Below are 21060 nucleotides of genomic sequence, written 5' to 3' on the forward strand. Positions count from 1 at the left end.
AGACAGCTGAAGTTCTCAGTCTTCAACCCAATCCTGCAGAGTTCAAGTATTAGGATTTCATTCTTCGGATCACGCAGTGGACCACTTTATGATCTCTTTTTCTAAAAAGAGTGGTGATCGGTGTCGACCCCCAAACACAGCTTCACAGAGAAGTTCTTCTGTGTCTTTGGCAGGGAGTAACAGTGAACAAAAAGGAAATCTTATTTTTAACACATATCCTGAAACAACATTGCAAGGCTTAGGAGACCTATCATAGTCTTTCTTATTAAAAAAAAAAAATGTTTTTTTCATGTTTATTTTACTTTTCAGAGGAGAGAGAGAGCACAAGCAGGGGAGGGGCAGAGAGAGAAAGAGGGAGACACAGAATCCGAAGCAGGGTCCAGGCTGTGAGCTGTCAGCACAGAGACCAACGCGGGGCTCAAACTCATGAACTATGAGATCATGACCGGAGCTGAAGTAGAACCTTTAACTGACTGAGTCACCCTGGCTCCCCTGTCACAGTTATTCTTATTTGACCTGGTTTGAAGTAATTATTTTCACCCCTGATTTTTTTCTAAAGCATTTTAAAATCATTTCAATCTACTAAGCCTCAAACTACATAAGAAATCTAGAAGAATTTGCCTCTTAAAAGTTGAACTCTATTTTTAGCATGTTTGCGGTTTCTAGAAAGAACTGAAGATGTTTTTTTACTCCATCAACAAGTTAGACTATTTAGACTGTGAAGAGTTTCCATTAAGACTTGAGAAAATGCACATGATCTTTTTTTTTTTTTCTAAACCTAAAAATTAACAGCTGCTATCTTGCCTGGATATCCACACCTGATGCCAAAGGGTTTCCAAGAAACATGCCCTAAAACTTTGCGCTGATTTAATATTAAACAATTACTATGGAGCTGAGGAAACCAGCCCCTTTATAGATGCTGGTGAACAGAAGATTCTCTTTCTATGTATAATAATAAAAACCGGACGTGGCAAGAGTGAACAGGTCCACGGTGATTGTGCATTTCTTTGTATTCTCTGAAACAGTGAAGCAGGAGATTATTTTTTACTGGTGTTTCACACGCCACGAAGTTAGATCTGCAAATTGGTAAACAAATCGACAAGCTCCCCAATGTCCTGTAGGATCACTCGGGACTTACCAGGCTCTGGTAGGTATCCTTGGAGTCCACTTGTAGAATCATCTAGGATGATCATGAGATCTTTCACTTTGAAATAACTCTGGATGAAAAGATTCCTTTCTCTTTTCCAGAGTAGTCATCTCTAGAGTTAAAAAAAAAAAAAAAAAAGTTCTGTTCTCTTAGGAACCTAGCCCTCCTGAGAATGATCTCAGTACTCAAATTACAAATGAAAAAAAACAAAAAAACAAAAAACAACAAAAAAAAAACCCAAAAGGTTGGGTTTACAGAAATTTTTTAAGAGGAAAATGAACTGCAAGAAAGAAAAAAGAAATACAAATTGCATGCATCAGGATAAATGGGAGCTGGATATATAAATCACTGTATTCTCTATTGAACTTACTCAAGTAAAAGACACTACGATTTCAAACACCTAAGCTTTGCTAGCAACTCTGTCCTTATCTTACATCTTCTTACAAGAGGCCCATTTTTACATTCATTTCCGAGCCTCGGTTTCCTTGTCAGTAAAATGAGGGCATTTGATTTTTCGTCAAAATTCTTCCTTTACGATTCAGCAAAGTATTGCAATCGACACGGCAAACTCCCAACCCTTGTTCTCTGTACCCTGTTGAATTGATCTTGGCTCTGTTTGTGGCAAAGTGTAGCTACCAGAAACTATGTTAAACATATATCATCAAAGGCATACTTTGCTAAACCATGCAGAAATGTACAAATTCGAAGCTCTTTTCAACCTCAGTCTGTCTCTTACATACCACTTGGTCTACTGTGTGTCACTCCAGTGTTATACCTCTGGTTTCAAAATTGTTTCTCAACCAGGAGAATGTTATGAGGGTCCCAGATAATTTAGCACTGACTCTGGGAATTGGTGCGTAGGGTTCCTCCCCTGACCGCACCCTCAGTATCTGCCTTGGTCCGGCAGCGCTTAGCTATGTCTCAGAATAGAGATCAAAAGGCCAACAAGCATTCTGCTTGACCATGTTAACAGCGAAGTCAACAGTGGTTGAGGCCCACGTCTTAATTTCCCGTAATCCTCTGTTGTCCTCTGCCTTCTTGCCACTGAGGTTCTTTCTTGTTCCTCAGACTCCGATCTTTCCTCAAACCCTTCTTTTTCCCATCTCTGTTTACGCCACTTGTGTCTTCTGTGCACAGAGTACCTCTGGCTTATTCTGGAGAGAAAGAAATGACCCAGAAAATAGTTTCTGCATACAGAAAGTTGAAAATCAGGGTCTCCCGGAAATGTTGGCCCATTTACCGAATTCTTTGCCATCCACATTGAGGACCCGGTTGCACAGATGCTCCTTGCTTCTCCATTTTTTGTTAACCCCATTTTCATTAGGGTTAGAGAGCACGCACATATTTAGGTCTTACAGGATGAGTATGGCAGGAAGGGTGTGAGGAAAGGAGCTAAATTATACTGAATGGCTCACATGCCTCCCTCTACAGTAGGAGCTTTGCACACATGACTCGCATAAAGACTCCTATTGCCAAATACTGAGACCTCCTCCTATAAAAGAAAGTTTAGATAAGGCTCAGAGGGGTAAACTACCTTTCCTGAGAGCACACAGTAAGCAGCAGAGCTCAGAACGCAATTCCACAGACTTACTGATGTTTCCTTTTATAAAGCTCTCATTCAGCTTTTGAAGAATTAAACTTATTCTCTCCACTGCTTTCAAATCCATAAAAATCATATACAATTCCACCAAGGAGAAATCTGTTAGATGAAACTAAGGTACCATTGTACTCTACCCCGAGTTTACACGCGTACAGTATTTTAACATTTGATAGCTATCAATGAGGACAGCTCTAAGGTAAGCACAGCAGTTGGAGAAAGACCAGTTTCCTACATCGTGTTATCGGTCATCCCTTAGGGTGATATAATATCCTGGGGGAAATGAAATATTCTTTCTCTAAATTTGTTCACCCATTAAAATAATTATTACATTAATGCAAATATATTAATTAAATAATATTAAAATATGATTACTCATTGCTGCCTGAACAGGCATGGCTTCTCCGAACATTCTTTTTGTTTTTAGTTTTTTTAATGTTTATTTATTTTTGAGAGAGAGAGAGAGAGAGGGAGGGAGAGACAGAGAGAGAGAGACAGAGCACGAGTGGGGGAGGGACAGAGAGAGAGGGAGACACAGAATCCATAGCAGGCTCCAGGCTCTGAACTGTCAGCACAGAGCCCAGTGCAGGGCTCGAACTCATGAACCGTGAGATCATGACCTGATCAGTCGGGTGCTCAGTCGACTGAGCCACCCAGGTGCCCCTTTCTGAACAGTCTTTAGCTCACCACATTGATATAATGAGAGAATGTAATGATTTGGCATGACCTGTGAAAGGGTAAGAAAATGTCCTCCTGCTTATATGCCTTTCTTCAGAAAATTTAAGATTTAACACACTACGTAAAGCAAGGGTTGTCACGAATGTTTTGACTCAAAGAAAGATTCAAATAAGAGTAGGGAGGACTCAGCATCTTGATGGCAGACTTGTCTCAGGGACCACGCCACGGTCTCATTTTCAAAGCAGCTCCCCTTCAGAGGCATCCCCTACCGGTACTGACTTCCTTTCTCCCACTGGATATTTTTGCCATGACCTTCTGTTGATGTTATATCAACCTCTCCGCCTCACTTGATCGGAGCGCCTGCAAAATTGGAAAAGTGATGTCCAAAAGTAGGAGAAATAAAGCATGTGTGTCATAACAGCCTAAAGCTCTGTAACATCTTATATTTTACAGAATGATTTCTCAAAGTGAGGTTCCCCGGAGACTTGCCTCAGATTCATCAGGGAGAAGCTACAAGCCAGGTTCGTGGGTGCTACCCCACACCGGATCAATCAGAGTCTCAGTGGTAAGAGGGAGGAACGGGTGAAGTCAGGAATTGAAAAGTGAAACATCTCTCAAGATAATTTTTATATATACCTAAGTAATAACCATTGTTCTAAAATATTTTCATCTATGTTACTTTCTTTGTATCTTTCAAGCCCCCTCTGCGCTAGGTAATTATTAATATACAGCCATTTTACAGATGAGGCCATTGGAACCTGGAAAAGTTGCTTGCCTGAGGGAATATAGCAGGTTGTGGAGCTCTGAGCCCGTCAGTCTGTGACCCTTCTCCACACCACGCTGGCCCTGTAGACTGGAGGGGGTTCTGGCCACAAAGATGTGGTAGCTACAACTGCAGGTGGTAACATAGGGTTAAATTCTTACATGCGTTTGGAGCTGTATCTAAAAATTCATCACTAGACCCAAAGTCACAAAGATTTTCTCCTACATCTCCCTCTAGAAGTTTAACCCTTTCGTACCTACATTTAGGTCTAAGATCCATTCTGAATTAATCTCTTTGAAAGGTCTAAGGTGTCTGTCGAAGTTCAGTTTTTGCATTTGGACATCCAGTTGTTCCAGAATCATCTATTGAAAAGACTGTCCTTTGTCCATTGAATTGCCTGTGCTTTTTTGTCAAAGGACTTTGAAATACTTGATGCTTGTTATAAAAGTATGTTACCTCTGTTTTTTTTTGTTTTAAAAGGCAGACAGGGGCGTCTGGGTGGCTCAGTCGGTTAAGCGTCCAACTTCGGCTCAGGTCATGATCTGGCAGTTTGTGAGTTCAGGCCAGAGTCGGGCTCTGTGCTGACAGCTCAGAGCCTGGAGCCTGCTTCGGATTCTCTGTCTCCCTCCTTCTCCACCCCTCCCCCACTCATGCTCTTTAATAAACATTAAAAATTTTTTAAAGGCAGACAGACCAGACCTACCTCTAATGATTATTTGCTTAAGATTTGGGCCCCAGCTTCTTAGGACTGAGCATGAGGCAAATTGTAGACTAGAATATATATAGACCAAGAGGAACCATGTAAGTAAGAGGAAACTGGAAAATAACCCATCCATATGAGGCTGTGGTGCTGGATTAGAGATGGAGAAACCAGGCTCTAGATCGGACTCTACCCCTCCACTTTTTAGGCTTCTGTCTTCTTCACTGGACGATGAGAGGTATGTCACCAGACATATTCCAGGTTGCTAGTCATATGAGTCTACTTCCGGGGCCCCGTATCGTAGGAGCGGAAAGGAAACTTTCATGCCTACAAGGTTTTCCCATTCAGGTGGCCAGCCTGGTCCTTTCCAAACTGACTCGTGAGGATTCACTGCATTTGCTGCGATTGATGTATCCCATGCCTCTTTCACCGATTGATGAGAACAGAGGCCAAGGGCACGCCTGCGGAGACTGATGCTACAGTCTTCCTGAGTGTACCCTGCCTGCTGCTCCCACCCCATACCCCTCCCCACCTATGCCTGTGGGGTCCTCCTTCCTTGCCCCACGTTTTCGTCTCGAGGGGTGTGTCCTAACTCACCCCAGCTTAGGTCAGTCCTATTATTTTCTTCGGCATACAAGATCTGCTCTGCCTCTCTCCTCTCCTTCTCAATCTTTCCTTCCAACTCTCTGCCCGAGGCTGACCACACTTCCTCATCCTCAGGAACACACAGCTTGTCTATTTTTCATGTTTAAGGCGGCCAAAGGCTTTCAAAAGATAATAATGAACACCCCTCAACCGCAATTTTGAGTTGCAAAGAATTTGCTAGATTTGCTGGCACAGAGAGTTATAGGAATGTTCTTCTGGTACTTTGTGGTCTGGAACTCCCAGGCTATCAGGGATCTACAGGGAGCACAGACATGTGAACATAATTACACGATAGCACGGGTGTGTGTGTGGATGTTTTGGGGGTGAGGAAGAGAAGCGTCATATAGTTTTTGCAGAAGAAGTGAGAGACGAAGGATGGTGAGGGGTTTAACAGCCAGCCCACACTGAGAGTAGGGGTCAAGGGATGCAGACAAGGGTACCACCATATGCAAAGGAAGGGAAGCATGAAAGAGCACGTCGTTCAGGATGTGGATGGGTTAACCCTTACCCGCAGGTGGGGAAGTTAGCCTGCGTGGCTGGATGAGCAGGTGACCCTCCCTCGGGCCCATATTCCATGTTCCATGTGTATCCTTCCTGAGCCCATGCCCTTCTTAACTCTCAGGAAGTCAACCTTACACTGTCCAGACTAGGGAGATAAGCATGCTTTGCTGTGTAGGATGCACAGGACAAGACCCTAGTTGTGGCTGAATGTGTGCTTGAGGGCAGCCAGAAGTGGAGGAGAAAAAGGACGGGTCGGCAATGACATTCAAAGAAGCTTTATGTCCAGGGCATGGGGGCAAGGAGAGAGCCTTGCTTAGCTCCGGGTTCTTTTTGCATTTGATGGTGCCGCTCTACGGAGGTGGCCACGTGTCACGTGTGACCGCGGAGATCGGAAGGAAGCACGTGGATTGCTATGCTCAGCCAGCAACCGGGGTGACTTCTGGGCACCTTGATCTGGACTTCCTAGCCTCCAGACCCATGAGAAATGTCCATTGTTTAAGCCACCGGGTTTACGGTACTTTGTTACAGCAGTCCAAGCTGACTGAGACAATGAGGAGTCAGACAATAAGGATTTAGGGGGAGACTATAAAATCTTGTTTCAAATCCACTGTGCTTCAGAGATAGGACCACGAGCGGTTAGATAGGATGGTCTGACGCGGCTGTGATTCAGTGTAGATAAAAGGCCAAGAAGAAATAACTGAGAGCATGACCTAGGGACTCTCTCAGGGGACCATTCTTCATTCAGGTCAACACATATTTTACAGGGGCATCTGGGTGGTTCAGTCGGTTGACCGTCCGACTTCAGCTCAGTTGTCATGATCTTGTGGTTCGTGAGTTTGAGCCCCGCGTCGGGCTTCGTGCTGATGGCTCGGAGCCTGGAGCCCGCTTCGGATTCTGTGTCTCCCTCTGTCTCTCTGCCCCTTCCCTGCTCATGCTGTCTCTCCCTGCCTCTCAAAAATAAAGAAACGTAATAAAAAAAAATACTAAAAAACCCACATGTTTTACAAAGCTCTGGTTAGGCACCCGAAGACACACAAAGAGGAATCACACACGGTCTTCTACTTCAAGGAGCCTACCTTGTTCTAACTATGGCCACCGACTCACAGTCAATATGCATGAAAAGTGTTTCCAAGAATTCTTGCTGACATAAGGTGTCAAATTCAGGTCTACAAGTTTAGATCTGTTCCCTGGGCTCTGTGGGTTTGACATATAGAGGTATGTCCCTCTTTTTTTCTTCAGATTACATATGAATTTCAGCCCAATTGTAGCATATGATAAACACAATTGATTTCCTTGCTCTTTATTTTCTGTCCTGCTTTGTGCTTAAACATAACATGATTGACTTATAGCTGTCCAGGAAAACGGGGAGTGCATTTTTGTGGAAATCTTCAATCTTAGGAATTAAAGAAGAGAGAAAATGGAAGAAGGTTGATACGGCTTATTTTTTTTTAAAGGCGACTCCTTTTTGAAAATTATTTTTCCGTGTGTTCATTAACCATTTTTAGGTGAACACACACACAGACCTACACACAACTACAGTCTCTCAATGGACTGCCTAAGTTTGTGAAGGAAATAGCAAATGTTTTAGAAAATGCTTAAAATATTTAAGGTAATATTTAAAACATTTAAGAAAATATTTAAATAAAATTTAAGAAACATGCTAAAATATACGAATTTGCATGAGGAATTGTATGTAGATTGCAATTCTTCCATTGGAAATTAAACTTTGTAATAAAAGATAGAACTTCAACATGTGAACTCAATATGCACATCAAAAGTGCTAAAATGCACCTTATATCACAAAGAATTGAGAAACCGTAACTTGAGGAAATAACGGCATCTTGTTTCACTAGGAATTTGCATATTTTGCCAATGCTTGTGTAATGAATCTCTTAGAAAATTCCTTTCTAAACTGTGAGATTTCTTATTGGAAAAAAATCTTATTGGCATAGAAAATTGGGCTTGCGGGGGCGCCTGGGTGGCTCGGTCAGTTAAGCGTCCAACTCTTGGTTTTGGCTCAGGCCGTGATGTCAGGGATGGTGGGTTCAAGTCCCTCATCCGGCTCCGCGCTGACAGCAAGAAGCCGGAGTAGGGATTCTCCCTCTCCCTCTCTCTCTCTCTCTGCCCCTCCCTCCTTCAAAATAAATAATAAACTTAAAACAGAAAAGGAAGTTGGTCTTGCAATCTCTTTAAACATTTTAAATCCAGTTCCTCTTCAGCTACATCTTTGCTACTAGAATATGGGGAACACCTTTTGTTCTTCCTGCAGAAACGGTGTGTTTACTTTTATGGACTCAGAGGGGCTTTTCAAATTAACGTCAATTTTTACGGCCCCTTTTTCATATCCCGTGTGTGAATTTACTGTGGACACTTATGAATGATGGAACTACCTCCAGCAGGCCACTGGTGAGTTAAGTGGCTCACGTGAGTGTAGAAAACCTCAGGCAAAATGGCTCAGACCTGAGTTTCAGCACCGAGGCAAAAGTTTTTAGAGCCGGCCAGGATAGGAATCAATATAACGGAGGCACTTGAACACAAAGCACGCTTAAAAAATTCGTTGAAAATTTGAGAGCATTTTCAACGAAGTAGATATGATGGAACGTTGTCTCCCTTGAACAAATTCCCGTTTGTCAGAGTTTTCTTTATCTTTTAAAGTACTGATTGGATCAATGCTCAAGGTAGAACTAGGTACAATTACAATCCTAAAACCTTTTGGGCAACGGTTCTAATTAATATAATTAATATTGTAGCAAAACATCACGGGTTGTAATTGAAAGAAATCATCTGGGTCTGAAGGAGACCTACTGAGGGCAGCCTCGTTAAGATGAACTCTGAGGTGTGTAAATTAATTTCCTGGATTCGCAAAGCAGGAAAGGGGAGGTTTTCCTTCCTTAGGATACTGGAGGGTTTGGTGGTTGGCCCTGTTGAGACCCCCGGGCTATCTGTGCTGATTAACATATATGTAATTAAAGTGCACCAGCTAGAAAGGGAACGAGTTTTACTTGGCTCTGTACTACTGTGAATAATTTCTTTCTGTCTACGTTATTTACCTTCTGTGTATGTATGTGTGTGTGTGGGGGGGGGGGAGGGTGGGTAGGTCTAGTTTCCCTGGACATCCCACTGCTGTCTTGTTTAGGATTATTGCTTCTTATTCTAGCAGACGCCAAAGAACAGACAAGCTTTCCCCTAGCATTCAAACTAGATTTTCTTTCCGTTCATATCACCATTTTTTAAGCCACATTTTTCATCACAGGGTAAGAAACACTGTAAATAATTGAGGTGATCCATCAAGAGACCCATTGTTGATAATGAAAAATTGCATAACTCCATAGAAGTCAATTAAAGACCACAAACTTCAGACCCCTTTACTCAGAGAAGATTTATTTTTACAGGAGGCATTTCATACAATAGATTATGGGAAGGGGGTCAAAATTGTTTAAAGTTCTGAAAATTCAGTTAAAGCTTGACAATAAACGTAAGATTTATACAGTTTCGAAGTATAGAAGTCCTTAGAGTGAAAAGGGTCCCCCCCCCCCCCCGCTCCTTTTTGAGGTATCAGAGATGTTCAGGACTTTATGACCGGATCAGAAATGACATCCCACTGTGGGATACTTTTTCATTCTTTTCAAAATTTTAAATGCTTCTTACGCTTTGCTAGTCCCTATACAATGAAAAGTAGATGAACTAAGAAGGCAGGATATTTTCATTTGTAACGCCAAATATCTGAATACTTAGGACTAGACAAATGACTCAAAATGTTTTTGTTGTCTGGTTGGTTGGTTAGGTCACAGCCAATACAATAGCATGTAATATCTTATACATGTCCATGTAATTAAAACAAAATGACAATGTCGTTAGAGATAGCCAAACTATGCAAGTGGCCAAGGTGAAAATGCCAAGTGTGTAAAATGTAATGTGCCTAACGCTTTTCTTCCCTTTCAGTGGTTTTTCATGCCCCAAACATAACATTAACTAAGAAGCAACACCTATCCTCAGACACAAAAATACTTAACCATTTGTTTTAAGGTTAGTAATCGCCCACTATAAATTTAAACTGTGCCTAACGGCTTAAGTAGGGTTCAGCAGTCAGGCCCGGCAGATGCTTAACTCCAACCAGCAGTGCTCATGTGACCTGCTTCCTCCTGGAATTAAATGGCTAAGGAAAAAGGATGGATTGTCCCCTTTATTTAATAACAAAGAACACAATCCTTCGAATTCTTCAGATTTGGAATTCCAGCAGTTTTTCTGTTTTCCTCTTGGTGTGTGACAAGAATGAATAATATCAAAAATAAAAATAAACCTCATCTAAACAAGCAGTCCTTTGACTTTATAAGGCTCAACACCAAATACATCAAATTCTAAAAATACCAAAGAGCAGTGAAATGTCAAAGCTGGGGGGTAACGTGCTGTGGACAGGACAGATTTTTAAGCCTTTCAATGTATCTGAATGTACTGGCATTAACTTTGTTCATTTATGCTGACGGTTGCCTCTTCAACTGACTACTAGGGACCATGATATTTCATATTCATATAAATATTTGACTTTGACCCCAGAAAAAGTCCCTTGGGTCTGTAATACTTTTATTCTTGTATAATCTGAAACAAATCCTTTCTTTTTAAAAAATCAAACAGACCACATTACACACACCGTTGACTAACTATTTACAAAGCACCCAATTAAATCCTACTTAATTCTCTCTCACTCTAAAAATTCCATCTCACTGGTGTGCAAAGTACTGATCACGCTAAATGCACAATGTTCACAAACCCTGATAGTCCTACACAACCTAGAAAACACTTTGTTAAAGAGAAAAGAAAGTCTTAAAAAATAAGTAAAGGGTTTTGCAGAAACGAGACCAGAAATCACAGCACGAGACAGATAAACCTACTTTAATATTCACATGTAAAAGTTACACATCACAAGAGGTTGGACAGTAGTTTAGCAGTTAACTAACATAGCTATAGTGAAAATCATTTTTATAAAAAAATAATCTAGATGCGGTCATCAGAATTTTTTGGTCTACTTAAGTTAATGTTTGAAGATCGACTTTTATCCCTGCTTGAAGGATTTGCCATTATGCCTTGTTTTTTTTTCTCCCACTGTTGCCTATTAATATTCTTTGGAGGAAGGAGAGCAGAAAATGTTCATTTCCAAGAGTCTGTCCTTTGGTAGCAAGCAGAGAACATTTTTCATTTCTAGGACTTAAATAATCTGTACAGACATGAAACGCAGTGACATTAAGCTTTAGTGTAAAATGAAGAATGATAAGCATTTTTCTTCACTTTCATAAAACAGTAGATTTCATAAACTCCTTAAGGATCCAAGCATTTCCCCATTCCCTATGCAAAACCATTCAGAATCCATTTTGACCTCGGTTGAAAAGCAAACACTTAACTCTTTATATATTACACTATCGAACCCTGTACTTAAAAACTGATAAAGTAGATTTCCAACAGGTATGTTTCAAATACAAAGGTTTCAATCTAGGTTAAAGAAAACACATTTGAATGGACTCAGAACAAGTTTATTTTGTGATTAAACATCTCATGCAGTCATGCTGGACCACTAACTATTACTTCCAAGTCCACACGACACTGGATAAAACAGAAACAAATTAAATGCTAGGCCAAACAGTAAAGACATTCAAGATATCAGGAGCTCTGCCATGGAGCTGAAAAATAATTTTCCAAAAGAAATAATCCCATAGATTTAAAAAAACACACACATAATATTTACAAAAAATATTTAATTAAAAATATCTTATAATTACAGTAGTCTATTAAAGCATATACTTTCTCACACTTATAGAACATCTCTATATATACATGGTATGAAATGTCACTCAGATATCTATACAATATGTAACATTCTTGCAGGGAAAAGAAAGTTCCCTGCCCCCCCATTATAATCATCTATTTTAAACAATAGATGTCAAAAAAAAATATCTACAATGCTCTGTTATATTAGTAAAGCTTCAAAACAAAAATTGAGCTCCTTGGTCACAAAGTAGGCTTCTAAAGTTGATTTTCTCTTGATCTTCTAATTTATCAGTTCTGTCACACTTAAGCTTAGAAGTTTAACTGCACCTCCAAAAACACAGAAATGTACATTTCACAGCGGTTATAAATGAAGAGACAAAAGAGAGTACATATGTAGAATGTTTATGAACGTGCAAAAAAAAAAAAAAAACCAAGAAAAAAAACGATGAAAGTTTTATCTTTCTTCCCCCCGCTCTTGGAATGACAAATGTAACGTTTCTAGGATTTGCTGATTTTTTTTTTTTTTTCCTTTCCTTTCCTTTCCTTTCCTCGGGTGGCTTTTTCTCTAACTTCTGCTCTTTCCCCCTCCCTCTCTAGTGCTCCTGGCTCGGGCGCAGGCGGCCGCACACCTGTGGAAGAGGAATGAATAAGGGGGTGTGTGAACCTTCCCGCTGCAGACTAACGGGCGCCACCGACCAAACTCAAGACATGCTTGATCAACAACCCAAAACAAACCACCGGGTCAGACAACAGCCGCAGCCCGCGGCCGGCCAGGCGACCGGCAGGCAGCGGCTGCCCCCATCACCTCCCCACCCCCCCGCCCCGCCCCAGGAATCCCGGATCGGGGATCCGCTCGCAGGTCCGGCCCGCATCCCACTTTGTGGGTGTCAGACAGCGCGGGGGTGGGTGCACATCGGACAGTCTCCAGCTCACGAGGGTGCCCTCCCTCGGCGGGAAGGAGGGCAGTTGCCCTCCGGTCACCGGTGAGACACGGGGGTGGCGGGGACGGGGGGGGGGCAGGAGCTGATCCGTCTCCATTTAGAGTGAACCCCAATTACTAAAGCGAAGTACGCTTGCACGGAGGGGGGGTGTCCGTCTCACTGGGAGTTCGCCCTCAGAAATGTTAGGGGCGAAGAACACTGCGGTGCCTGGCACCCGCAGCCCCCGGGGACGGGCGTCTCTGGGGACCGGCCCCCGGAGGAGGGACACGCGCGCTCACCTGGACAGCGCGGCTCAGCGGCACAGAATGCTGTCGCCCTGCTTGTTCACCGCGCCGGCCTGGAACAGCAACGGAACACCAAGGGAAAGGTTAGCCGGCGCAAACGTCGCCCTCGGCGCGGTCCCGGACTCGTTCTCGGAAGCCAGGCTGGCACCCACCCCCACCCCCACCAGCAGCCGCGGGGGGCTCCCCCACCCCACCCCACCCCACCCCGGGCGCAGGCTGGACTTGACAGCCCGGGAGGCGCACAGCCCCAGTCCCGCCCCGCGCGCGTCCACCCGGACCCGCGCTCGCCGCGCGGAGCCCGCGGCCGGCGGCCCCGGGCGCCCGGAGAAGGAGTGGGTGCGGGGGGGGGGGTGTTGCTGTCATTCCCCGCCGCCCCTGCCCCGAGGAAGGGGAGCGCCCGCGGCCGGCCACCCCGCCACCGCCCTCCCGCGGCCGCCGGCCTCTCACCGGGTCCGTGTTGAGCGCCGTGAGCGGGGTCCGCGGCGGCGCGGCCGGACAGGTCCCGGCTGGGTGGTGCGGTGGCGCGGGCGGCGGCGGCTGCCTCAGCAGAGCCGGGTGCGTCTCCAGCGCCAGCTGCAGGTCCAGGATGTAGTCGATAACGTGCTGCAGGATCTCCACTTTGCTGACTTTCTTGTTGGGCGGGATGGTGGGCACCAGCCTCCGCAGGCGGCTGTAGCAGTCGTTCATATCGCACTGCAGGCACAGCGCCGGCTCGTCGGCCGCCGCCTCCGCCGCCTTGCAGCGCGCTGCCGCCGCCGCGGCCGCCGCGGCCGCCGAGCCACCCAGGCTGTGGCCGTGCTCGGCCAGGCAGCGCAGGGCCAGCTCCCCTCCGCCGCAGCCCGACGGCGCCTTGCGGCCCGAGGGGCGCACGGGGCTCACCGCCTTCATCGCGCGCGCCCTGCGCCCTGCGCGAGCCGACCCGCTGGGGCGAGCGAGGGACGCAGGCAAGCTCCGGGCCCCCGCCCGCGGCCGGCTCCGCTCCCCTTGCCTTCGCGCCCGGCGCGCTCGGTCCGCGCTCGGGGCACCGCGAGGCTCCCGGCGATCCCGCGCCCAAGAATTGACGGGAGGGTCGCTCCGGGAATCTCCGCTCAGTGGGCGACACACTCGGCCGGGACCCAAAGGCAAGAAAAATCGAGAGCACCGGAGAGAAAGCAGCCCACCGGGTTCCCTAGTCGCCCCCTTCGGAGCTCCGACTACAGCCCGGCCGCCGCCGCCGCCGCCGCCGCCGCCGCCGCCGCGCTCCCCTGCCCGGAGGCGTCCCCACCGCCCCACCGACTCACTAGCGCGCCTCCTCTACGCTCTCGCCCCGCCGGCCGCGCAGCTGCATTTATAGAGCCGCGCGCCCCGGGGGCGGGGCCAGCGCGCTGGCGGGGTCGCCGCGCGAGCCGAGCGGAGCGGGGCTGGGCGCGCGGGCGGGTGCGCGGAGCGAGGCGGCGAGGGCGGAGGCTCCGGGCGGCGCTGGAGGGAGGGTAGGGGACGGTGGGGGGAGGGTGGGGGAGGGCGGGGAGCCGGGCAACCCGGGCGGACGGGTGGGCGGGGGGTCGGGAGTGGCCAACCAATCGGGCGGACGGTGCCACCTCAGGGAACGACGCTCGGGCCAATGGGAAGGGCACTCCATTCCGTCAACGCCGTGGGTCGGGGTTCTGAGAAAAGAGAGCTGAGTGGGAGTCGGGCCAGGCTGGTGTGCGCCCTAGGGAGGGGAAAAGAGAGGGAGAAGTTCCCGGGAAGAACTGCGGGAATGTGCGGCTGGAATTCACTCTCCCCCGGCCTGGGCTGCTGGGGAGGGGGCGCCGGGCCCTGACAGAGGATCTCCTGCCACCCCTCGCAGCAGCGCGGCGACCGGGGACCCTCCGCCACCCAGCACTCCAGCCCGGGGATTCCAGTGCCTTGAGAAGGACGCCGTTCGAGAAGGCACGATCGTTCTCCTCTGTATTTTCCCTCTCAGGCTCACTATTCGCCTTTTGACAATCGCCGAAACCATCGTGATGGAATGGAGTGGAATGTGCAGCCTTTCCGTTTTCCTTTTTAAAAAGGTTAAAGCTTAGCAAGAAAAAGGAAAACCACACACACACACACACACACACACACACACACGCACGCACGCACACAAAGGAAAAGAGTGCCGAACGCAGATTTTTGGTGAAGGGACATGCAAAGAAAACAAAAAGCGTCCGAAGGTTTTTCTTTTACCCGTCTAGATGCACAAGTGGGCTCAAGAAATCCAAATGCCTGAGAGCATTAAATTAGGGCACGTAAATATTAAAAATGCATGGGCACGGAGTATTTAAAATTCCACCATGACATATAATATTAATCCGTTTTATGTAAAATTCATACCTGTAACTTAATGTAGGCCATTAACACACAGCCCCACGTGTTAGTCTAAGTACCCCGCTTTAAATAAGATGCTAAGAATGCCCAAAGTCTCCTCCTTTTGGCAGCAAAGCATTAAAATTCACACTTCTAGTCCCTGGAGTCCTGCTTGGACCACACCCTGCAGAAAAGTCTGTTAATTAAGGACGTTTCTGTGATGTCTGATAGAAAAGCTGTCCTTTAAAGGTTCAAATAGAATTGCACAATGAACTTTGATAGGACCTGGTGTGTGTGCATCAAGGCAAAATTGAGCCCTTCGGTTGAGACATGAGCTCAAAGAGTCTCTGGTCAATGGGGTTATAAATTTTGAGTGTCTTCAGCTTGCAACCCCCCCCCCCCCGCCTTTAGACACGCTAGAAGATGGGTCAGCTCAAGAATTTTCGTTTGCATGCATGATATAGATTGGTGCCTTCATTTTTACAGATCGTCAGGAGAAAGAGCTATGGACCTTGCCTCTTCCTGTCCACCCTCTGCAAGGAAGCTCTCCCTCCCTCCCAGCACTGTAATACCTGCATCAGGCAGGTAGGTATTTTGTTTAGCCGCGTGGGTATTTTATAACTATTGCATGACTATTTCCCCAGAGCACATTCCTTTTTCCTGATGAAATGAGGAGTAAGTATTTAATGCTGGTTTCACAGGAAGATGCAACAGCCCTCCTCTCCCATGATCCTTATACATTACTGCCTCTAAGAATTGTGTCAAAACGAGGGTCATTCTCATTCACTTACGTGCATACCTACCTAGATGGCCCACAGACAGACTTGCCAAGAGAAGAATTATAAAATCCCAAAGAAGACTTTCTTCTAAATACAGGCATAGTTTTACATATTCTTAAAGTAAATAAACACAGAGAATATTGTCATTTTAGACAGAAAGGTGGGCAAAGAAGCACCAGTGGGCGTTAGCTACTATGTGGGAGTTTGTGATATCAGCACAGATGATAATAGTAAGGGGATATTATATATGAATGCTTTTGTTCCACTGATATTTTTTTCTTTGTTAGAGTTTTTTTTTAAAAATTTTTAATGTTTATTTAAGAGAGAGAGAGAAGGAGGAAGAGAGAGAGAGAGAGAGAGAGAGAGAGAGAGAGAGAGAGAGAGATACAGCACTATCAGGGGAGGGGCAGAGAGAGAGGGAGACACAGAATCCGAAGCAGGCTCCAGGCTCCGAGCTGTCAGCACAGAGCCTGTTGCGGGGGTCCGAACTCACAAACTGTGAGACCGTGACCTGAGCCGAAGTCGGATGCTCAACCGACTGAGCCACCCCGGAGCCTCCGTTTGTTAGAATTCACCAGCTGCTCGAAAATTTAAAACCTCAGATTTTTTTTTTCTGGCAAAGCTAAACTATGTTAATATACCCAGGCACACTCATTTCAAAACTTTACAGATCATAAGTTGATTAAAGCTTAAGTTTTTAATCTGTGACGCGAAGAAACAAGCATATCCATCTCTCCGGACTTTGCTAAATCTCAGGGAGCCATACCCTGGGTGTGACAAGTGCCAAACAAGTGCCAGAGTTTCAGGTTTTGTTGGAGTAGCTGTGTGTTACTGGCTTCATGTCAGAATAGCCGGGGTTACCTTGGAGGCTAAGTTCAAAGGAATGTACCCTGGCCACATGATCAAGAACACCCAGGAAAAATGGGATCCCCCGAATCCTGCCAGCAGAATAGACATAAGCAGTTATTATGTTCTTTGTTTTTGAATGTTAGAAGATATTAAACAATTAAAGGCTAGGAAAACATTCTCCAATGGAAAAAAAAAAAAAAAGAATCCAATCCTGTGCTTTTTGGCCTACAAAACCTGACCGTCCTAGGAGCGAAGCAATGTATGTTTTTGATTCTTAGACACCATCACTGGCATGACGTCAAAGCTGAAGTCATAAAAGACTCCCGTCACTGGTAGTTCAAACCAGAGTTTACTCAGCAGTTACGGGATTTGGGGAAAACTTTGCAAGCTGCATTATTTCTACCGTGTGGAGAAGGAAACTCTGTTTCCCACGACTCTTACATCAAAATGCTTCCCTTGCCCTTGCGAAAATAAGACGGGCCAGCCAAGAGCCCTTTGCCACGGAAGTGCTACAGGCTCCCAAAATGTTCCTCTGAGGGATCCCGGAATGAAATAGTCCGAGGAAAATTGCTGGGGAGCCCTGGTGACCAGAGTCATGTGCACACCCTTCCTTCAGACAAAGAGTTCTGCAGCCCTTTCTTGGGATGCTTTCTAGATGCTAATCAGACCCTTGCTGAACTGCAACCCCCAGGCTCTTAGAATTCACAATCGCCCTGTGTTTACATGAAGCCAGGGTATCCGAGCATATTGTGCTATTCAGTCCAAATGCCTTTTTAGGACTTGATACTTCTTTCCCTATGGCTTGCGGTGAAGCAGTGGGTGGGCTCAGACACACAGATAAACACGAGCGTTCCCATGCCTTGCTGCCTCTGAGGATGGAAATGGTCACTGAAGGAGGCACATTTTTTCCAGGCACGAGGAACCCGTACGTCCTCTGCTGCAGGACCGTCCCTTGCTCCAAAAGAGTAAACTGGGCAGCGTGGCAGTTCAGGCTCAAGGCTGCTTTATCTGGCACTGACTGTTACAGACTTACTTCTGCTACCCTTGGACAGCTAATACCAGTCCCGGAAACACTGATAACCTTTCGATTCGCCCAGCCTTGGAAAAGGCTTATTATAAGAAGGGGACATTATATATTGAACATAGCCTAGCAGATGTGGCCATCAAAAATGCCTACGTCAGGAATTTTGAAAGGTAGTCTGTTGAAATAAGAAGTAGCTGATTTTGGGAAGAAACAGGTATCATTTGTTTTTACCCCAGGAGATACAAAGAGCGTGGGCTGAAAAGTCAGAACGCATGGGCTCCAATTTTGGCTCCTTGGTTTAGTTTTATATCATTAAGCTGGATTTTTAAACTCTTGTGTCTCTCGTGTATGAAATGAGGATAAAAACCGTATCTACTTTATGAAGTGTTCATGTATCTCTCTCTCTAAACTTGTGTGTAATTCTTAGAACAGGATCTGGCACTTAATTAGTGCTAAACTTTATTATTATTTTTGGTAAATATTATTTCCCAGTCGGTGGCTTGTCTTTTCATTTGCTTAACAATCTTTTGAGAGCACAGGTTTTTAATTTTGATGATGTTCATTTTATCAATTTGTTCTTTTGGTTTTGAATCGAAGAAATCTTGGCATAACCCAAGGTAAGGAAGGTTCTGTCTTGTGTTTCTGTCTAGATGTTTTATACTTCTTAGGCCCAGTTGGTTTCATGGAACACAACTTATGCAGCCACACAGGGTCCCAGGCTTGGTTTCATGCCTTGATGTTACCATCTTGAAATTCTCAGCAATTTTGAACAAGGGAGCCTGTGTGTTTTCATTTTGCACTGGGCCCACAAATTACGTAGCCAAGTGCCGGTTTTAGGTTTTATGTTTAGGTCTGTGATCCATTTTCTGGTTATTTGCGTATGTAGTTCGAGATGTGGATTGAAGTTAATATTGTTGCATACGCATGTCCGGTAGACCCAGCACCCTTTGTTGAAAAGACAATCCTTTTTCCATTGGGTCGGCTTTGTACCTTTGTCAACAATTGGTTGTGTACATGTATGGTTCTATTTCTGGCCTCTGAATTTTGTTTCTTGGGTCTGTTTGTCTGCTTTTACACCACACTTGCTCGGTTCCTATAGCTTTATAATAAGTCTTGAAATCAGGTAGCGTGAAGTCATGTAGCGCCCATTGACTGATCCTCCAGCTTCGTTGTTCTTCATTTCAAAGCTGTTTGGCTTTTCTGGGTATATGTTGCATTTCCATATGCTTGTTCAAATCAGTTTGTGAGTTTCTTCAAAAAAAAATGGAGGGGGGCTTGTTTCCAAAATATATAAAGAGCATATACCGAGAACATATAAAGGTCTCTCAAAACTCAATAGTAAAGAAGGAAAAAACCCAATTAAAACGTGGGCAAAAGACTTGACCAGACAGTCCACTAAATAAGTTCTACATGTGACAAATGAGCACAGGAAAAGAGGCTCAGTATCACCAGTCATTTGGAGGATGCTTCAAAGCTACTATGAGATATCACCACACACCTGTCAGAACAGCTAACGGTAAAAAAAAACCAACCATACTAAATGTTGGTGAGAACCCAGAGCACCTGGAATTCTCAGCACTGCTGGTGGGAATGTAAAATGAGAAAAGCCACTTTGGAAAACAGTTGGCAGTTTCTGAAAACAAAAACAAAAACATACGCATACCACGTAACATACTATAATTCCGTTTGGCGTCTATCCAAAAGAAATAAAATAATATATCCATAATATACCCAAGGGCCATGTAGGGACACAAGAACAATGGGTATGTTTATTATCCAGATGGTGGTAATGCTGATGTCAAACGTATCAAGTTGTGTGATCTATATATCTCTATCTCTCAGTGTATCGTATGTGGTTTTACATTTATGACAGTTATATCTCCATAAAGCTTTTAAAAAGTATTAATTTTTAAAATTAGCACTTGGATCTTAGAAGAGCTTCTTCCATGAATCCACCAGCTTTCCCTCTCTAACTTCTGTAAATAGACATTTGGTAGTCTCTCTCTCTCTTTGTCTCTCTCTCTCTCTCCCTTAACTTCTGGCTCGTAGTGCTGTCAGGGGTCACAGCCTTAACTGAATGCTGGTGAGATACCCTCCAGAGCAGGCATGAGGCATGTGCGATTTGATATTTCAGCTGTCATGGTTATCCATTAACATATTCAGTCTCTCGCTGGAAATGGACTCTGCTAAAACCATATCCACTCCTCCCTGATTTGTATTGTTCTCATGTGGCATGGATTTGAGGCTCTGAGGAGGAGCTCTCGACCTGATGATTTGAAAGACTTGCCTTGTGCAAAAATGAAAGCTAGGTTCTGGACTCTCATCTCTGTGCTCCGCCCCAGCTCCAGCCTCTACTGACTTGGTTGCTCCACAGTGGCAGCTGCCTTCGGGCAAACACACGCTGGATGGGGAAGATAAGAAGCTTCCTCCTTCCATATTCAGGATGGCTTACGTTTTCTCCTCTTCACCCTTTCTGTCTCAAGAAAATAAACAAATCTAACAGGATTAAATGCATTCACTTCCAGAGCAGGGAATAAAAATAAATCTCAGTTGGCACCCTATTTTTGCCTCTAAAATCCTATGGCTCGGTCTATTAGCCTCAACTTCCTCATCTGGTGAGAGGAGGCCTTTCTAGGGAATGGAGACAGGAGTAGCTGCATTGAAAGCCCCAGGAGAAAGGCAGGAAGTAAACCATAGGGGGCGGTAGACTTGTGTATCATAGATACTCAGGGCCCATTGACGTCTGTGCCATTATTGAACGGGCTTGAATAGGTAAAATGGTTATAAAGATGCCAAAGAAAACAAGTTCTTGCTTTAGTTCAATCTTTAGGAGAGAAATTCAAGACAAGAATGATATGTATGTATGTATGTATGTATGTATTTATCAGTTAAAATTCATCCCAATAAATACTGATTGTATCTGTCTGCTACATCCTTTGAGCAGGTAATACCACAAGGGAAGTCACTACTGAGATGTGTTCTACTCACAGCACAAACTGGTGCCAGATGTATACTGATGACGTCTTTCAGCTACATTTCCCTTTCTCTGCCAGTGAATGCGAAACAATCCCCTGGTATAGAA

General features: G+C 45.1%; 1 protein-coding gene across 1 annotated transcript; it reads right to left on the reverse strand.

The window, feature by feature from the left end:
- Positions 1-10905: 10905 nt before the first annotated feature.
- ID4 (inhibitor of DNA binding 4, HLH protein) lies at positions 10906-14056 on the reverse strand. The gene is made up of 3 exons (XM_023253626.2): positions 13464-14056; positions 13011-13069; positions 10906-12420 (listed from the first exon to the last, which is right to left on the reverse strand). Exons 1-2 carry the CDS (start codon positions 13902-13904, stop codon positions 13025-13027), a joined length of 486 nt encoding a protein of 161 aa, XP_023109394.1. The 5' UTR covers positions 13905-14056; the 3' UTR covers positions 10906-12420; positions 13011-13024.
- Positions 14057-21060: the final 7004 nt, after the last annotated feature.

This window comes from Felis catus, chromosome B2, assembly GCF_018350175.1.
Source record: "Felis catus isolate Fca126 chromosome B2, F.catus_Fca126_mat1.0, whole genome shotgun sequence".
Lineage (NCBI taxonomy): Eukaryota > Metazoa > Chordata > Mammalia > Carnivora > Felidae > Felis > Felis catus.

Excerpts from the sequence above, each read along its gene's own strand:
- ID4 (XM_023253626.2), bottom strand. The coding sequence starts at position 13,904 with ATGAAGGCGGTGAGCCCCGTGCGCCCCTCGGGCCGCAAGGCGCCGTCG. Across the intron at positions 13,070-13,463 it reads CGGCGCTCAACACGGACCCG|GCCGGCGCGGTGAACAAGCA; the intron begins GTGAGAGGCCGG and ends TTGCTGTTCCAG.